Source organism: Pseudochaenichthys georgianus, chromosome 11 (assembly GCF_902827115.2).
Source record: "Pseudochaenichthys georgianus chromosome 11, fPseGeo1.2, whole genome shotgun sequence".
NCBI classification, from domain to species: domain Eukaryota; kingdom Metazoa; phylum Chordata; class Actinopteri; order Perciformes; family Channichthyidae; genus Pseudochaenichthys; species Pseudochaenichthys georgianus.
Window position 1 is genome coordinate 20356646 of NC_047513.1, and position 17690 is coordinate 20374335.

The following is a 17690-nucleotide window of genomic DNA, read 5'->3' on the forward strand; positions in this document are numbered from 1 at the left end:
ATAAGATCACTTCTATCTGTGTACAAGGTGTATTTTTCTGTCTCAAATGCAAATGTTGCGGCTGTTCCCTCAAAGCAGGGACATATTCAGTGATTGTTTTGTGTGAGTCCATCTGTATTAAAAAGAGGAGGGAGATAAATATAAAGACAGACAGCCGGAGGGGGTCCACGGGTGTTAGCTCAGCTTGCTTTAATGGACAAATCCATCAAACAGTTATTTTATGCCACCCCTTACGTGTCAGACGCCGGGAGAGAAACATATTATCACAGGTATGGCAAAAGGACAGAATAAGAGCGACTAATTGAAATGAAAATCAAGAGAGCAATGTAAAATTAGGGCACACGCGGATACAAAGAACAGATGCCGGCGACCATCAGCACAGATGAATACTTTGCTTTTTTAATCTATTTATCTGAAGTGATGCACTGATATAAGAGATAACAAACTGATCTCTGTCCAGTGACTTCTCTAGCTCACTCATCACTAGCCAGACTGGCCAATGAAAAGATCATCTGTTTTTCTACCAGATGAAAAGAATTAGCTCTAATCTGTGCACTCGCTTCAGCTGTGGCCAAAAATGTACAGCCCTACCTTTTAATATGGAAAATGTGAGTATGGTGCCATAATAAAAATGTATGATAATGAAATTATAACACAGGTTGATTAATCAACCCCTAAAAGCAACCCGTAAGACAGAAGCAGCTCAGGAAATCAGATATGTCTTGTTTAATCAAACTTCATGGGAAACTGTAGGGCAGAAAACCAGGTAGCCAGCTCCCTTTTTAGCATGTTTTTTATTGTTTCGTTCATAGAGGTCACACACGTCAATGAAAGATGTCAAGGATAACAGGATAAAGTTATTCCCTTTATGATCTGTGATGCAAGATAGCAAAGATGCAAGAGTCCTGTTCCTCGTGTTAGGGTAGCTGTTCTTCTCATTTGCAAGTCGGAGACAAAAAGCCACATCATAACACAATTCATCTAAATAAGAAAGACGATATTTAGAGGGGAACAAGTGCATTTCAGTATTGTAGAGGACCCTAATATGGCAATTGTTCCTTCTATGGGTATAAGCAATGTCAGACTGCATTGCCAACAAACTGTAGCTTTAACTGCAACATCTCTTTGAAATCCAACAACAGCAGCACTGAGCCCCAGACACACAACCAGCTCTCTGTGGGGTGCAGCTTGGTCATTATGCCTTGTAGCCTGCTGTTGAAAACCCTGCTGAGCCATTTGCTTCACAGCCTACATCCCCTCCGTTTACAGATCTGTTGCTCCATGCCATACCGCAGGAAAGCCTCACTGGGACTTAACAAATCCTCTCTGCTGCTGGAAGAGCAACTAAGGGAGGAACTTTAACTGACTGGTTTGTTAAAGACAGATGGTGCTTGTGCCACAGCTCCCCACTGCCCACTCATCTTTTGTCTACTGAAGCCAGAGAAACACAGCTACCAAGGGCAGCTTTTACAGGTATTTTAGTGTAGAAGTACCAACCTAAGCTGTGTCCCTCAACTTAACTTTTTTCTCCTATGTTTAAAGTATAATAATGGCATTTTGGTGATGTATTTGAGCTGACTGAATACACTTAATTGATAATGCACTCATATGAATGCCAACAATATACTTGTAAATGGAGTTCAAGTTTTATTTTCCAGATGATATTCAGAGAGAGATTTATTTTCCAACAGTCATCTAAGAGTATCTGATTGCACTTATCCATGACCACCTTTGTTTTATTATATACAGAAGTCAAAATGCTGCATTCCCGCACCAAAATCTCATTACTTTCTTTTTCTCTGGGACCTGCCCTCACATGGCATGTAAAGGCCTTTGTTTTACCTTTGTACTCTCTCCAGGTATCCGAGAATAAAACGTTCCCCGGATGCCAAGTCAGGCTGTTGCTGACATATGTTTATGTGTGCATGCCTGCCACGAATTGGCTAGAGGAGTGAGAGACGAAAAGGCGATGGAGAGAGTGACTGTGAACGTCAAGTGAGATAACGAAAGAAAGATGACAAAAAGTGAGAGAGAAAAGGCAGTGAAGGAAGGTGAGAGAACGAGGGAAGGAGGAAAGAGGACAGAGAAGGTCTGGATTCTGACAGACTGCAGAGAAAAGAGCATCCCACACACAGATGTTCACAATCCTCTCCCCAGAAAATGAATAGTGATGATAATAACTGCTGTGACAACTAGGATTATCAGGAGCCGTGATTGATTCGAATATATTTATCTGAATTGTTCTGTAGAACTATTTTCTTTGGAGCGCCTGCTGGAGACAGAAGAAAAGAAAATATCACTAATTACTCCACTTTAGTGTCAGTTGGCTGATGAAAGACTAAAACAAAAACATAGTCTGAGAGGTCGTAGAAAGTTGAAGAAGCAGCGATCACTCACTCAGCACCTTGTCCTGATTAAGTAAGTTGAGACTTGGACCTCGGAGAAAGGTTAAAATAACCATCAGCTTTGGAGTCTCATCAGTTGAAACTGTTTAAACGGGAACATGATCTCTGTACAATGCCCGAAAAGCAGCAGTACACATTCTTTTGAACCACTTATCAATTTGAAAAACATCGTTCAAGGCTGCAGAGTAGCAAACATCACCAGGTAGACACAGACAATAAAGTCAAGCTGAACATTCCAGCTTTGATTTATCTCAGAGAATGAAGCTGGAGGGGATAAAGGGCAAAGATTTATCTGTACTCTTATACACTCTTCAAAGTCCTCTGAAGCCAAGTATATGGTCTTGGGATGTGCCCTTTTCATTTAGTTTTTTAGGGAAATACCTGAATAAAGACCAAGAATAGACTTGTGTGTACTGCTAAGTGGTTAAGAGGATGAAATGGGCCTTAGACTGTGTCTGAATGCAGAGAGATATTGTTGTCGGCGGAGGTGATGGCAGTGATGGCTGAACACGTACGCAAAATCTGAAAATACAGACTTTAGTTACAGCATATGCATCTCATTCAAAAGAACCAAGATGTATTACTATATAAAATGCTTACGTTGAAAGGTCTTTGCACTTATTTATTGAATAAAAAAGGCTGTTATGGAGAATTACATTTGTAATAAATACTTTTCTGGAATCAAACATGAATATCCACAACTGAGTTTTGTTGGAAAAAAATAACCATATTCAGTCAACTATGCTGTCATTGCCATTCATACACTGCACACAAACACACATTTATAGACATCATTAAAGTTTACCATAAACACCTTTCTTATGCTGAATCAAAATGTCCATTTTAAAAGTTTTTTTTATTGATTGTCATGTAATTATCAGCATCTTAAAATATGTGAATTGCAGGAGGATGGAGTAGTAGTGCAACAAACTTCTATGATGGCTATATCTGTGCGTGCACTCACACATATTCACACACACTCACATCAGACAGCACTATCTCTTTTGCTGCTTTTGTGTTAACTTGATCCCAGTCCACTTTATGGTTTGGGCTGAGCAAATAATGTTCAGTCCTGGTCCTTAACACCCACATAAGCTGTTGTTTGTAGAGCACAGTATCTCTGTTTTATATCACATCTTGTTCAGGACTCACGTCTGCTTTTAGCTGCAGTTCAGGGCTGATTGAGACGTCAGGGTCAGTATGGGGAGAACAGCAGCGATGTGTGTGTTGAACAGATGGGTCCAGGGGCCGGATGCATCAGCGCCTGAGGGAGGGGCTGACTCTGAAACAGGGCGGGGCTTGAGTTTGTGGCAGGACGGAGATGGAATGGGGGCAGCGCTGCCATGGCGGCAGCAGTGGCAACGGAGAGTTGATGTTGTAAGAGACAGGAGGCCAAAGGTTTGGTCAGGTCTTGGTTCTTACACAGAGCGAGATGAATCTGAGGGGGGAAACACAGACAAACAAGCTGCAATCAAGGTGGGTTTTTTCTCTCTAAAAGGAAATTGAGCAGGAAACCAGAGAAGGATAAAGTCTTAGCAGCTCCTTGGCCAGTAGAGGTCTGGGCTGTCCCAGTTACTGCCAAACAATCTTTCCATTAATCTGCGCTTCTATCCAACATCATCTGCCTTTTTCTCCCAAGACAATGTCATTGGGCTGCAACAGTTCAGACATAAGAACCAGAGACCTGAGGATTGGCCTCATTTGAAGTAGGGAGTGAAGCTTCTTGGAAGAGGAGTCAACTAGTGCACACAAACACAACGCGGACGGCTGAAAGCATATGAATCAACAGCAGGGTACTCACTGCTTGGAAACTCTGGTGACGCTGGGTGGGAGTATAAGGGCTGAACTTAGGCTTGGCTGGTTTACCTGCTGCTCTATCCTTGTGTCTCCTACTGCTGATGTGCTGGAATGAAGGAGAGAAACAGGCAGATAAACACCAGGCACACTCAGGCAAAAGCATTAAGAAAAGAAGAAAACATATTTGCCGTTGTCTGGAAATTTGAATAATCAGGGAAGAGGGAATTATAGAAAGAAAGCCTAATCAAAGTTTGAAAATGTTGGGCAGCATGTCTGTATTTTGTTGGCTCGAAATTTGAGATAAAAAATATTCATGAGGGGGCGTCTTTCTGATTTGATTGACAGGCACAAACAGATGGCTACGGCCACGCAATCAGCGGTGAACTGCTGAATATGCATGAGCACCTGGCCAAAGTTTACTTTCACACAGTCAGACCCACACTGTGCATTCCCATCACGAACAGAGATGCTAACATCACATTCAGAATGCTCGCTGAAAGAGCCTGAGTATCTTTGTGCTCATTATCACTAGAGATCTGTGATTTTATGTTACCTGCAGCGACAGGTTTGAGATGTTGACACTGTGAATTGGAATAAAATATGCAGAGTACTGAATTGACTTGCTGTAATGCACGATGGGTTAAGTGATGTAGAATCTGTTGACGCCTTTGAGTAACTCAACTGTGTGGCAGATCTGTGCGACAGCTGACCTTTTCATAGCTTTACCTTCACAAGAGGAATTAGGCAGTGAAAATGTGAAGTGACAGTATTTCACCCGCCCAGTGGTAATTCTGCTAGAGCAATAACCCGACTACACTAAGTTAGTTTGTCTTTCTACTTTTAATTCATGCACAATTTCATATACTTTAGGACGCAAAACACTCCAATGTAATGCTACTTTATATATCTACCCCAATACATTTTTAGGCAAATGTTTTGTACTCCGCTACATGTATCTGACCATTATAGTTACTGTTTGGATTTTACATTTAAAGACAAATGGTGACACATTGATGAAGATTAAACAAATGGATCCAGATATTATGGGCTCTGACCTTTTGAGAAAATGCAATGTGTACGTGGCAACTTTTGTCAAGTTTCAGATGTCTGTTAGGTGTTTTCAGTTCCCCTCTGAACTTCTCACATGTTTTGCCAACCAAAGATTAGATGAAAGTCCAAGGAATAAATCTAAATGTGCGTAGCAGAATTGAGGTTTTTCCTATTTCCTGCCTCTTTAATCATCTCCCGGCCACTCAAATGTACTGTATGTTGTGTTGGCACTGAGTTGAAACGTATGAACGAAGTGAGCGTGACCTCACTAATCCAGGGATGTCAATGCAATGTATAGCCGGGTATGATAATAAAATGAATGTCTGACATTTGGAGTTTCCCATCCAATATCTCACCTGATGCCTTAACTGCTGTCTGTAATGGACTGTGTTCGTTTTTTACCAGTAAAAAGACCCCTCTGAGCTTTGTTACTGACAGTACATCAGCAGCTGACCTGTTTGAGCTGCGTCTCTGAGTTAACGTGCACATCGCAGATCTCACAGTGGAACGTTTTGTTCTGGAGTCCCGTTGACACCTCAGGCAGCACGACCAACTTAGTTTTGACCCCCGTCCTCGGGAAAGACTTGATGGCCCCATGCCCGCTCCTTGCCTCCAGCATTGTTTTGTGCTTAGTGCCTGAGCAGATATAAAGTCACGTCAATACAGCATCAAACATAGCACGAGCAGGCTAAGCTTCACTACGGCTGCAGTTTCTCACCACTGTTGTGGGCCTGCAGCTGCGAGGCAGAGTTCACTGCCACCTTGCAGAGGGAGCAGTAGAGAAGACGTATGGATTTCTCTTCTTCTGTTTCCACGTCCATCTCTCCGTCTCTTTGTGTCTCTTTCTCTGGTGTTGCAGGGCCGGGCGACAGGGAGGGGTCAGAAGGCGGAATCTCAGTTACAGCGGGGGCACGGCTCGACAGTGCCATCTCTGAGGTAGGGTATGGGGGTGAGGGTTCTGAAATAACCAAAAAAAAGATACATAAAGATATTAATAAGACAGTGTAAGAAGTGTGAGAAACAACAAGAACAACCTCTGCCAGCCAGTACATTTGCACACCACATCATGTCTGTAGAAGATGTCATCACTTCATAATTCATATTATACATCTGCGTGAAACTCTCATAATGAATTGATACATTCTTGAGTTGTGGCCAAAAACCTGTTTAAACACAAACATCGAATCAGTTCATCTTTATGTCAAAGTGGATGGTGTGCCAAATTTGAAGAAACAGATCGACAGACAGCCAGAAAACCCAATGCCTCAGGTATAAACCATGGCATAAAAATGTGGCAAGAAAGAAGAGAACGAGAATGGAAAAAAACGAGGTGGAGCACGAGAAAGTCTGATGATTCAAACTTGAACGTTTTTTTCTATTCTTACTGCTTACAATAAGAAACAGCAATTTCATGCCATGCTCAGAGAAAGAGATAAAACCTCACCAGGTTAGGTGATTATGGGCTCTATCGACTTCTCTAATCGCACTGATAATCAATGATTTCCCCAAGGATCTGCCTGCCAGCACTTAAACTCACAGTTTTGTATAAGAATGATTTGGCTCGATTATCTTTTGTGAGACTGACTTGTTAGAATCCCTGGAGGAATGCGTGCTGATTTAAGGATTCAGTCTTTGCTAATAACAATGATTAGCTCTGCCTCTCTGAGTGGGTGTCTGTTTGTTACCATTGACTCCCCCACTTGAAGAGGCTGTTTGCTGGAGCATTCTTCACAAAGCTCTCATGCCTTCTCATCCAACTCCCTGAAACTAAATCCAAACTGGAAATGATCACTCATTCTCTCACTCTTCAAATACACTCTCACATGGGTAATGTCAAGTACAATTCTTCAGTCGTTCTGCTTTTCGGCTTGCAGCAAAATGTATTATTTTCCTTCTGCAACGCCCACACATATGCAAGACTAACACATCAGGACTGGCTCACAGAGACATGTTGCTTCGACACACCTCCACACATAATATCAACACAATCCTGGCACACATGTCCTCACATGCACTATAGAGTTCCCACTCATCATGTGAGAATATTGAATGTGTTTTTTCGATCTCTGAAGGCCATTCAGAGGTCAGTAAATGTAGATATGAAAAAGCAGCACGGGATAATGCTCAACCCTTAATCTGTTCACTGTGATACCAAAAGCAGCAGGGGGTTTATCACATCAAATAATTAAAGTCGTGACTGGGAAGAGGAGGTTTGAGCTTTACATCCCCACATCTGAGGCTGTCATACATTTGATTCCTGCAAACACACACACACACACACACACACACACACACACACACACACACACACACACACACACACACACACACACACACACACACACACACACACACACACACACACACACACACACACACACACACACACACACACACACACACACACACACACACACACACACACACACGGGAGAAGCATGTAGACACACACCTCCTGATGTTGTTTCAGAGCTGGAGGGCTGCGAGCAGGCTGATGGGAGAATTTGCAATGTGGTTTCCGTGGCGACTGGTTCAGAGGTCCTGATCTTTGAATCGGGGGCGTCCATCGTTTTCAGCCTTTTAGCGTGCTTGGTGCCAACATAATGAGAAGACGTCTGCGCCTGTCCACACAACAGAAACACAAGAAGGTGTAAAGTCATTGCAGATATTGTTTTAGCTACGAGAACATTACAGTGGATCAAGCACAAAGTAGAAGCTGCTATAACTTCTTGATTGACAGGTGTTTTATATCAGTTTGTATTGTATTAGAAACAGGAGTGGTGATTGCAAAGGTCAAACAAGTGAGAGGTGTTCATCTCCCCCAGTTATGAAATGGGGCCGGTTTTACCTAAGGCAGGCTTAGTAAGTGTTCAACTGTCATGTACTGTAAGGGTGTGTGTGAGAAATAAAATCACCCTGGAAGAAAAACAATCAAAGTTAGTGTTTCCCACACGACAACGCCCACCTCAGAGTTGAACAGTCGACACACTCCACAGGGACTGGGCTTCCTCTTCAGCGGCGATGTTAGGCCGAAGCCGGGGCCAATCAGAACTTTATGGACGTGATCCATCTGCAACAAAGGAGAGCGTAACTTCAGGGTCATGCAAGACTTATTAGGTGGTGAAATAGACCACTTGAGGTGTTAATGACATGCTGTCTGCAAGTTAATGTACTCCCTTTCGAGAGAAACACAGATTTATAATATGTCAGGTTAGAGGTGGGAGTTGTGAGAAGGAGCTGAATGAGGGAGCAGCTTGTCTAGCACCCAATCACGCATGAACACAACAGAGTGTGTAAATGACATGCCCTGCACTGCGGCTCCACCTTGACTCACCCCAACAGGTTTAAAGTGACTGTGAAACACCTGTTTATGGGAAAGGTGGCAGTCAGAGACTCGTAGTTTACTCCATAGTGCAGAACATGAGGCTGTGATCAGCGTGGATTTAGCTTGGATTCAAAGAATATCCAATTTATTTTAATACATGACAAACCATAAACCTGTCAAACCACCATTGCAACATGCTCCAAACTCCATTCAAACCATTCTTTCATTGGTCAGAACCACTTTATCTTTGCTCACTTATTGCCTACCTACTACTACTTACAAAACTAAATGCAGCATAACCGAGTACACCACAGAGCATGAGCAGCAAAATAGTCAAAGGCTCAAGGTTCTGATGATTTTATTTTCCACACACAAATATGTCCAACGTGACCACCCTGAATCCCAGCTGACCACGGCCTTTGCTCTCTATGATGGAACAAACTATAAACATTTTACAGGCACCTTTCAAACCTACAGGGGGTGAGTGCTTCAGGCTGGAAACCAAAGCCTCACCCAGATCTTTTCCAACAAAATACTCAGATCCTGCCGATGGTCTTTCTGCACTGTAAGAAATGAATGAGGTTTAGAAATATCCCTTGCAAGGTGTCGTTCCCTTTTAAAAGAATGCATGTCACAGTTCACATAAATACTATAGTTGTACAATCATGTGTTGTGTAACCCTGTAACAAGAACACACACAAATCAACTAACTTGAAAATATGGACGTTTCACCCCATACTAGGTTTCAGTATGAGAGTAAACAGGAAGTAAACCTCCCATATCTGTGTGTGTGTGTGTGTGTGTGTGTGTGTGTGTGTGTGTGTGTGTGTGTGTGTGTGTGTGTGTGTGTGTGTGTGTGTGTGTGTGTGTGTGTGTGTGTGTGTGTGTGTGTGTTCATTTCCTTTGATCATCACTCTGCTACACTGGAATGCATGTCCGCAGTCACTGCTCTCTTATCTCTCGCTCTGCTTCCCTGCAGCTGTGTGTCTATGTAACACTCAAGCAACACACTCATAACAAATGCATACATTTCTCTTGGGTATCCTTATATTGAAAATACACAAGAAATAATTAACTAGATGACCATGACATGGAAATATACAATGTTGCACATGAAAAACAACAAGGCCATATTAATGTTATGAGAGTGTTTATTCTGAATGAAACTGAACATTATAACATCAGTGAAAGTCTCTCTCCCTCCTCAGCCCGTAAGGCTCCTTCCTGTAGCACCATCTCCACCACACATTCCTCACTTCACCCCTCCATCTGCTCCCCTATAAACTCTCTGCTGATCCCTCTCGTCTCCGTTTGATCAAAGTCACCTTCCTGCCTCCCAGAGGACTCACTCTCTTACCCTTCACTCCCACTCCACGCTCTGGGGTGGAGTTGCACCTGTGGCAAAGTCATTTCGCTCTTCTTACTCATCGCCTCTTTTTTCTTTCTTCTGTACAAACACTACATCACCTGACTTCATCCAAACTGTCAGTCTCCGTTCTCTGTATTCCCTCTCTGCCTGATGTTTTTTGATTTTTTTTATATACTTTATTAATCCCTCGTGGGGAAATTGTTTCTCTGCATCTGACCCATCCTGTGTTAGGAGCAGTGGCCTGCCATTTTGAACGGCGCCCGGGGAGCAGTGTAGGGAACGGTGCCTTGCTCAGGGACACCCCGGTAGCACTTGGTCTTGCCGGGACTTGAACTGGTGACGTTCCAGTTGCCAAGCCAAATCCCTATCGACTTCGCCACCACCGTTTTGTGACATCAAAAGCAATATAAGCACTACATTCAATGGATGATATAAATAAAGAAATTAACCACATCCCAGGTGCTCGATCCATGAAGCAAGTGGAGCTAATGCATCCCCACTGAATTTTATACAAAAAACGACATGCTTATATTTATAAAACGTACATCAATGATCATTTTACTATTTTCAGCAACTGACTGAAAACAAATAACACAGATATGTGGATCACCCTTGGTTCAGTGGAAACATTTTAAACAGGGTCCTGACTATTTATAAAGCCCCTGTCACACTGTCCCGAAATTGACACCCGATGGACACACGAATATGGAATTGTGAATTTCGCACGAAGATGGCCCCGAACCACACACGAAGGTAACATTTACATTACATTTAAGACATACAACTGCAATGAAAGTAACAAAAACAATTATGTTACAGTACTATGATACTGTACTGATATCTTCAGACTTTGTTCTTTACTTTATCCGTCTTTATATGTAGAAGATATTACGTTTTCTCCGCAATGTTGTTTCCATAACAACAACAACTTCCTGTCAACTGTCCTTCAAAATAATATATTATATCCTTTTTAGTTTCACAGAACACAAATTGGGTTATTTACATAATATGTTTACATTATTTTGTTGTGCAATAAAACAACCAGATGGACACACGATAAAAGAAATGTTCAAATTCGGCTGTGATCGTAGCAACATCGGGCCATTCGTGAGGGCATCTTAAGCCATCGTATGATCGCTGGTGGAGTTTCTCAGGCTCCGGCAGCAACTTCGTGAGCGGTGGTAAAATCTTTGGCATGCCAAAAAATTGCCGAAGGACCTTGCGAAGGTTCATTTTCGTGTTGAATTCGTGTGTCAATTTTGCCCTTCGTAAGGCCATCGTGAGGGCATCTTGTTATCATCGGTGCCATCGGGCATTCGCCCCGATCAGAGTGAGTGTGAATGCACCGATGATAACACGAAGATTACACGATTTGACAAGATGCCCTCACGAGTGCCTTACGAAGTTGCCGCTCACGAAGTTGCTGCCGGAGCCTGAGAAACTCCACCGGCGGTCATACGATGGCTTAGATGCCCTCACGAATGGCCCGATGTTGCTACGATCACAGCCGAATTTGAACATTTCCTTTATCGTGTGTCCATCAGGTGTCAATTTCGGTACAGTGTGACAGGGCCTTTAAGGTAAGAAACATGCCCTTTATCTTAGCTGCATAAAAAAAAGAAACATATTGGAAAATATAGACTAGCAAAAGTTAAATGAACCTGCTTGGCCCTCTTCTCACCAGCCAAACTTTAGCAAAATTAGCTAAAAGTAGGATTTACTCTCGTAAAAATGCCAGATTTGCAAATCAAGGTTAGATAACTTTGTAGCAAACATAATGTTAGTCACCTTGATTTGGATGTGGAGATAGGACATTCTGGAAGGAGTAGACTCAAATGTTATTAAGATAAATCTTGCTTTTAATATTTTGTATTTCCATGTTCATTTTATAATTTGGAATTTAGCAGAGGGTTACACCAAGAAGTTAGGAGGTGTAGAAAGAAATGCAGGAAATTCTTCTATCTAGGGGAGAACTCCCATCTCCCCCTGCAGTTATGTATCTTGCTGACTTGGTTTTCCTGTTTTTACCAGAGCTTCAGTGTTAATCAGGTGGTGGCGCGTCAAACCAACTCAGCTCCATGGACTGAGTTATTGCTGCAACATATGGTCGAGTGAAGTAAAGCAGAGCCTCAACATTTATAATGATGAATGTTCCTGGATTTATATTATGTACAGCATGACGTCAAACCCTGATAAAATGGCAGGCTGTTGATGATGAACGAGCTGCTGCTTTTCCTTATTTGTTACTTAAATTATTTGCTTGGAAACAAAAGCACTTATTTGTTTCCAATTCTGTCAAACTATAAGCCAACTAGCCAGTCCCAGTTTGGATCACTGGCTCACGACAAACATCCACACACACATGCATGCAATCCTGTAACCACGACAACCCATGTGGGCACTTAACAAATGCAGCATTTAACAGAGGGCGACACACACACAACACACATGTAAAAACACACATGTCAGGACAAAGGCAAGCAGCCAGAGTCCAGCTGTGTGCCCACTTACTGAACACCCACAGGTTCAAAACCGAGCAGGGAGAAGGTTCCCTTTACATTATTCTAAGCTTACCAGTACGCCGAATAAACCACATTAAGCTTCTTTATGTTGGTTTCTGTGAAACAATATTCAAATCTAAATAATGAAACTGAGGAAAATGTCAATGTTTAATGTACTTTAATAAACACAGCGGAGCAGAAATAATTAGTCAATTGATGGACTGAGATGACATTTATGAGGATCTACCTCATGGAGATTGGCGTCAATCACATCGCTTTATCCCTTCAAAAACATATTGCCATGTCAAATAAAAGAACATTTCAGTGTGTCTTGGATCATTTTTGAAGGACATTTTCATTTTAACATGTTTTTAGGTCAACATTCCTCACATGCAATGAGCCCTTCAAAATATTAATAAATCAAAAACAACACTGCTTGTCTTTGTCCTATATAACGTTCAAGTAAATATGTTATATATTGTTATAAATATGTTATGTTGTGGTTTTGGCTGATTGACATTAAATACAATAATTTGGGCTGTGGGAATTCATTGACGATATTCATTTTCACTACTTTCTAATGAACCAATCTGTCAAGAAAATAAGTCAGCAGAATAAAGATAGCAGCCCTCTGTAAAGGAGACACGCTGTGTATTTAAACATTGCACTTTATGTCAGTCATAGACACAGCCAATACGTTTCCAATTTATGTTAAAAGCAACCAATTCAATTCCAAGCATTGTAAATGTTAGCCACTTTTTTAGAATTTGTTCTTGAAAATGCAGAGAGGAGGTGGAAATGGAACAAAGTGAAAGAAAGGGGAGTCATAAATTGGTGAGAGGGGTTATGAGTCAGCGGTCTCTTTCGTGTGAGACTTTTTAAGAAATTGGGCACCTGGGTATATAGGCTTTTTGTCATTTTAGAAGAAGGTATAATAGATAGATAGATTCAACTTATTGTCATTACACAGTACAGGTACCATGTAACAAAATGTTTTCTCTGAATTTGACCCATCCTAGTGTTAGGAGCCTGCCATTATGTACGGCGCCAGGGGAGCAGTGTAGGGTGCTTGCTCAGGGACACCTCGGTAGCACTTGGTCTTTCCGGGACTTGAACTGGTGACCTTCCAGTTGCCAAGCCAAGTCCCAATGGACTTCACCACCACCGCCCATAACATGCAGACATTTTAAATTGTGGAGAAAGTGGGAAAGAGGATGGTCAGTGATGGTGAGAGGTTGAAACTCTGAAGTGCTGAAGTGAAGAGGGTGATAGAGCAAGAGAAACACAAAAAAGTGAAAGGATGCGAAGGCAGGAGGGAGAGGACAAATGGAGGGGGCTCAAACCTCCTTAGGTGGCAGAAAGGCTTTTTGACAAAGGAGAGAATAGATTAACTGCAAACTAGAAGCCTCACATACCACACAATCCTCTCTTCTTTTATACACTCAATTTGTCTTTCTAATATCTCTCTTGTTAACATCAGAGCCACAACAAGTCCATTTTCCTTCAGTATTTGGCTAGACTCAGTGAAGGGCCTATGAGTCATAGCAACATCAAGTCAAGTTTAGGTTTTGTAATAGGTTTGGTATTAGCGAGGTGTGAGGACAAAAACACACATCATGTTTTCTTGGCTGCATGTTCTTGCAACAAATAGAGGTGCGAGATTTAATTTGGTATTGTTAGTAAATCTGATTACTTATACACCATTGATTCAGAGCTGGAATATTATTTCATGCATTATACAGCCAGGAGTACATGGAGTCATAAAGCAGTATCTCCATGTTAATGTCAGCCCACCCTCTCTTCAGGGGCTTGAACTTTGGTTTTGTTTCTCTTCTCTTTCACCCTTCACAAACACCGGGACAGACATCTTCAAGAGACGCTGTGCGAGGAACATCAAGGAATCCAGTCCCACCCCCACCCCCCTCCCCGGGTTGTGTGGAAATGTCACAGCTCTCTGCATCAGAGGTGATATATTCGGAAAGGTGTAGGCAGCTGGCTCATGCATCTGTGTGTTGAAAAATACAGACTGTGCCGTGAAATAAACTGAACCACTTGCAGCAGAAATCAGCATCATGAAGTGAACAATTCGTTTTTATTAGATTTTTCATCTTTTAAAGGCACAGTTTGTGAGAGTGTTGTTGCCGTGACAACTGCGGTTACTGACGGTATACTCACGTCGGTGAATCGAGGCAGCAGGTGGAAGGGGAAGAGGGGCTTCGGGTCCGGGGAGGGGTGCGGCGTCCTGCCCAGCGCGGGGCGGGCCAGCGGCAGCAGAGCGCTGTGACACACACTACCTGGGGAGGGGACAGGAACATAAGGGGGAAGGACTCAATATAAATATACAAAGATGAAGGCGAGTGCACCAGAGAAAACGAGATGAAGACATTCTTCGCTTTGAGATTATGTGCTCAGAAACTTGTCTGATTGTATTGTTTGTTTAAGATTGGCAGAACAAAGTGTTTCCCTCAGTTTTTTCCTCTCTTATTGTCTTTGCAATTCAACTTTGTGTAAAGCTTGTTGTCTATTTGTCAGTCTTTATATGTGGAAGGACAGCTAACCAAGCGGAATCTCATTAACAGTTGAATGTCAATGTAATTTTGCATTTATTTCGTTTATTTTTCTCAGAGAATGTGCATATTAACATAGAAAACAATGAAAATATGCCAGGAATGTCCAGGCGGCTATAGGAGAAAAATCTCAGTCTCAGATCTACTCATTGGGCCGAATGTGCCTTTACTCTCAAACACACACACACACACACACACACACACACACACACACACACACACACACACACACACACACACACACACACACACACACACACACACACACACACACACACACACACACACACATTCACACACTTGCGGTAAAGAGGCCATTACTGAAAGTGCCATGTGATAAGCTTCTTGTTTGTGTTGCTAAGTCCTTATTATGGCTTTGTTTTCTCGTTTGAGCATGAACTTTGAGCTTGATTACAGTTTGATTCAGGACCAGCCTGCATGTGCAATCATAATAATCAAAATCAGGACACACACCCATCCGCTCTGCCATTAGCCTGATTGCTGTTAACAAGCTCAAATCATATGTGAACGTGTGCGCGGGCACGTCACGCTGTAAGTGTTTGCTTTTGCACGGGAAGATATGCAGTTCTGGGGTAGGCCAACAGGGGCCCCTGTAACACTGATCTTGGACGGCCCTGCAGCCCCTCTCCAAAAGAAAAAAATATGATAAAACAATTTTGGAAAGTGTTGCAGCAAAGAATGTGTTGTAAATTGGTTCGAAAATAACAGTAATGTTTGACTTCTTTATATTATAATAAAATAAGTCATTTACTTAATGTACGTTACTAAAACAAACACAAATGGTATTTTATGCTTTTTTGTGGGCAATGATGACTTTATACTGAATAAAAAAAATCTTGAACACTGTCTTTGTATCTTTTGTCCAACAGTAATGTGCCCCTCTCATAAAACAGCTGGTCCGAGCACAGCCCCCCCAGTAAGACTGGTCTAGAACCGCCACTGCAAGGGAACGTCTTTTCAGTAAGGGTGGGGGCTGCCCTCGTGTATCACAATACCGTTTATAATTGTCAACTTTACACGGGAATACTATTACAATACGCTTAGCCAAAACCGCAAAGAATGATTTAAAATATAAACGTCAAGCTTCATACTGCTTTGGTTTCCACCCACTGTTTTGGTTCAGCATTGATGCTTTATGTTTCAGAAACAAAAGGTGTCAATCCTCTCTGTCCTTAAAATCAGCAGCTGTCAGGACCTTTTCTATGCAGACCCTTTAAACTGCACTGTGCAGATCGCAGGTGCTCCTGCTAGGCTTCATCTGGGCCAAACACACTGTTGGTCATTTCGTAACCAGACGCGCTTTTACGCAGTTGTGGCTTCGCGGGATACAGGGGTGGAATCCTAAATACTACTTTATCATATCTAAAACAAGGGGTGGGACAACAACTCTCACCACTTTCAACCACGCAGGCCTCCAAGTCCGACTTTTTTGGCATTTGGAGAGTTTTCCTTAAAGTAAAATGTGTGTATTTGTATTGTATCGTAACATTCATGATATTTTGTTGTCATCCCGATTAGCTGCCAGTAAAAAATGTGCACGTGTTTGTTTTGTCGAAGTTAGTTAGGGTTAGTTGCACAGCTTATTTCCTATCACATCATACATGTATATTAGGCATTCAACAAACATGCATGTAACATAATAATTCATATCAAGCTTTCCTGCTATTATATGTAAATGCTGTCTCACTAGTTTTGAAGAACTGTCTCTATAGCCTACTGTTGTTATTTATCATGAGGATTATTGAGCGCACTAAAACGCTTCATGACACAAACCTAGACCATAATGTTGTCTTTCAAATCTGTATTGAGTAAACTGCGCGATCACTGTGTGCTCCGCTGTGCAGGTGACTGACTTCACAAAGCTCACATCCATCTCAACATAGCAACAAGTGACTCCGCTGCGTTATATTAACCAACAACTCTTGAGAGGAAAACGCATCATTTACGTACCAAAATACATGGCGGCAACAGGTGAAATCCGACAGTTCACTCAGTGTAAGATAAAAGTATTTCACATCTCCAGGCAGAGATTAAGCTGTGTGTCTTCTCCTCCACAGTCTGTCTCCCCTCTCGATCTCTCTCCTGCGGCGCCTATATTCTGCTCCTTCCCATCTGGATTCCCTCCTCCTCCTTAGTACCCGCCCACTCCTCCTCCTCCCTTCACGATTCGTGTACAAGTCGGCTCCTGTATCTATCACCCAGAATTCTGTTTTTAATTCCGTAAACAGACGGAAATGACCTTAATGAGTTTGCAGTAGGCTACCACCCTGGATGAGAGCAACCTTCAATACCAACAGAGCAAGAAGCACACTTGGGTTTCATTCACACTCAATATAACACCACATAAAAGTAAAATAGAGGTGTCTATTCTTTAACAGCTTATGCAGTTTCTTTCAGGTAATATCAAAAACAAACCTGCATTGCTGGGTGATCCTGTTTGCAGGCGTATATACCTCCGGGGCGGCTGTCTCTGGAAGGAGCTCCCTGTTCTTCTTTTGCTTCAGTAAATGTTTCCCCATCCTTGCTATCCTCTCGGGCCTGTGATATTTTTAGATACATCTCGGAGCTTTCACTGGCTAGAAAAGAAACTACACACGATACATAACAACAGCTAAAAACATCACAGGCTGTCACGCTTTTATACAGGCTTATGCA

General features: G+C 42.2%; 1 protein-coding gene across 1 annotated transcript; it reads right to left on the reverse strand.

The window, feature by feature from the left end:
* Positions 1-782: 782 nt before the first annotated feature.
* LOC117454758 (zinc finger protein 385D-like) lies at positions 783-17102 on the reverse strand. Its single transcript, XM_034093924.2, has 8 exons — positions 16986-17102; positions 14623-14741; positions 8218-8322; positions 7705-7873; positions 5971-6210; positions 5707-5888; positions 4207-4308; positions 783-3843 (listed from the first exon to the last, which is right to left on the reverse strand). Exons 1-8 carry the CDS (start codon positions 16993-16995, stop codon positions 3601-3603), a joined length of 1170 nt encoding a protein of 389 aa, XP_033949815.1. The 5' UTR covers positions 16996-17102; the 3' UTR covers positions 783-3600.
* Positions 17103-17690: the final 588 nt, after the last annotated feature.

What these genes read in the sequence shown, in the direction of transcription:
- LOC117454758 (XM_034093924.2), bottom strand. An exon ending in TGCTGCCTCGATTCACCGAC is followed by an intron (nt 8,323 to 14,622) that starts GTGAGTATACCG and finishes CCTTTGTTGCAG; the next exon opens with ATGGATCACGTCCATAAAGT. An exon ending in GTCACCAGAGTTTCCAAGCA is followed by an intron (nt 3,844 to 4,206) that starts GTGAGTACCCTG and finishes TTCCCCCCTCAG; the next exon opens with ATTCATCTCGCTCTGTGTAA.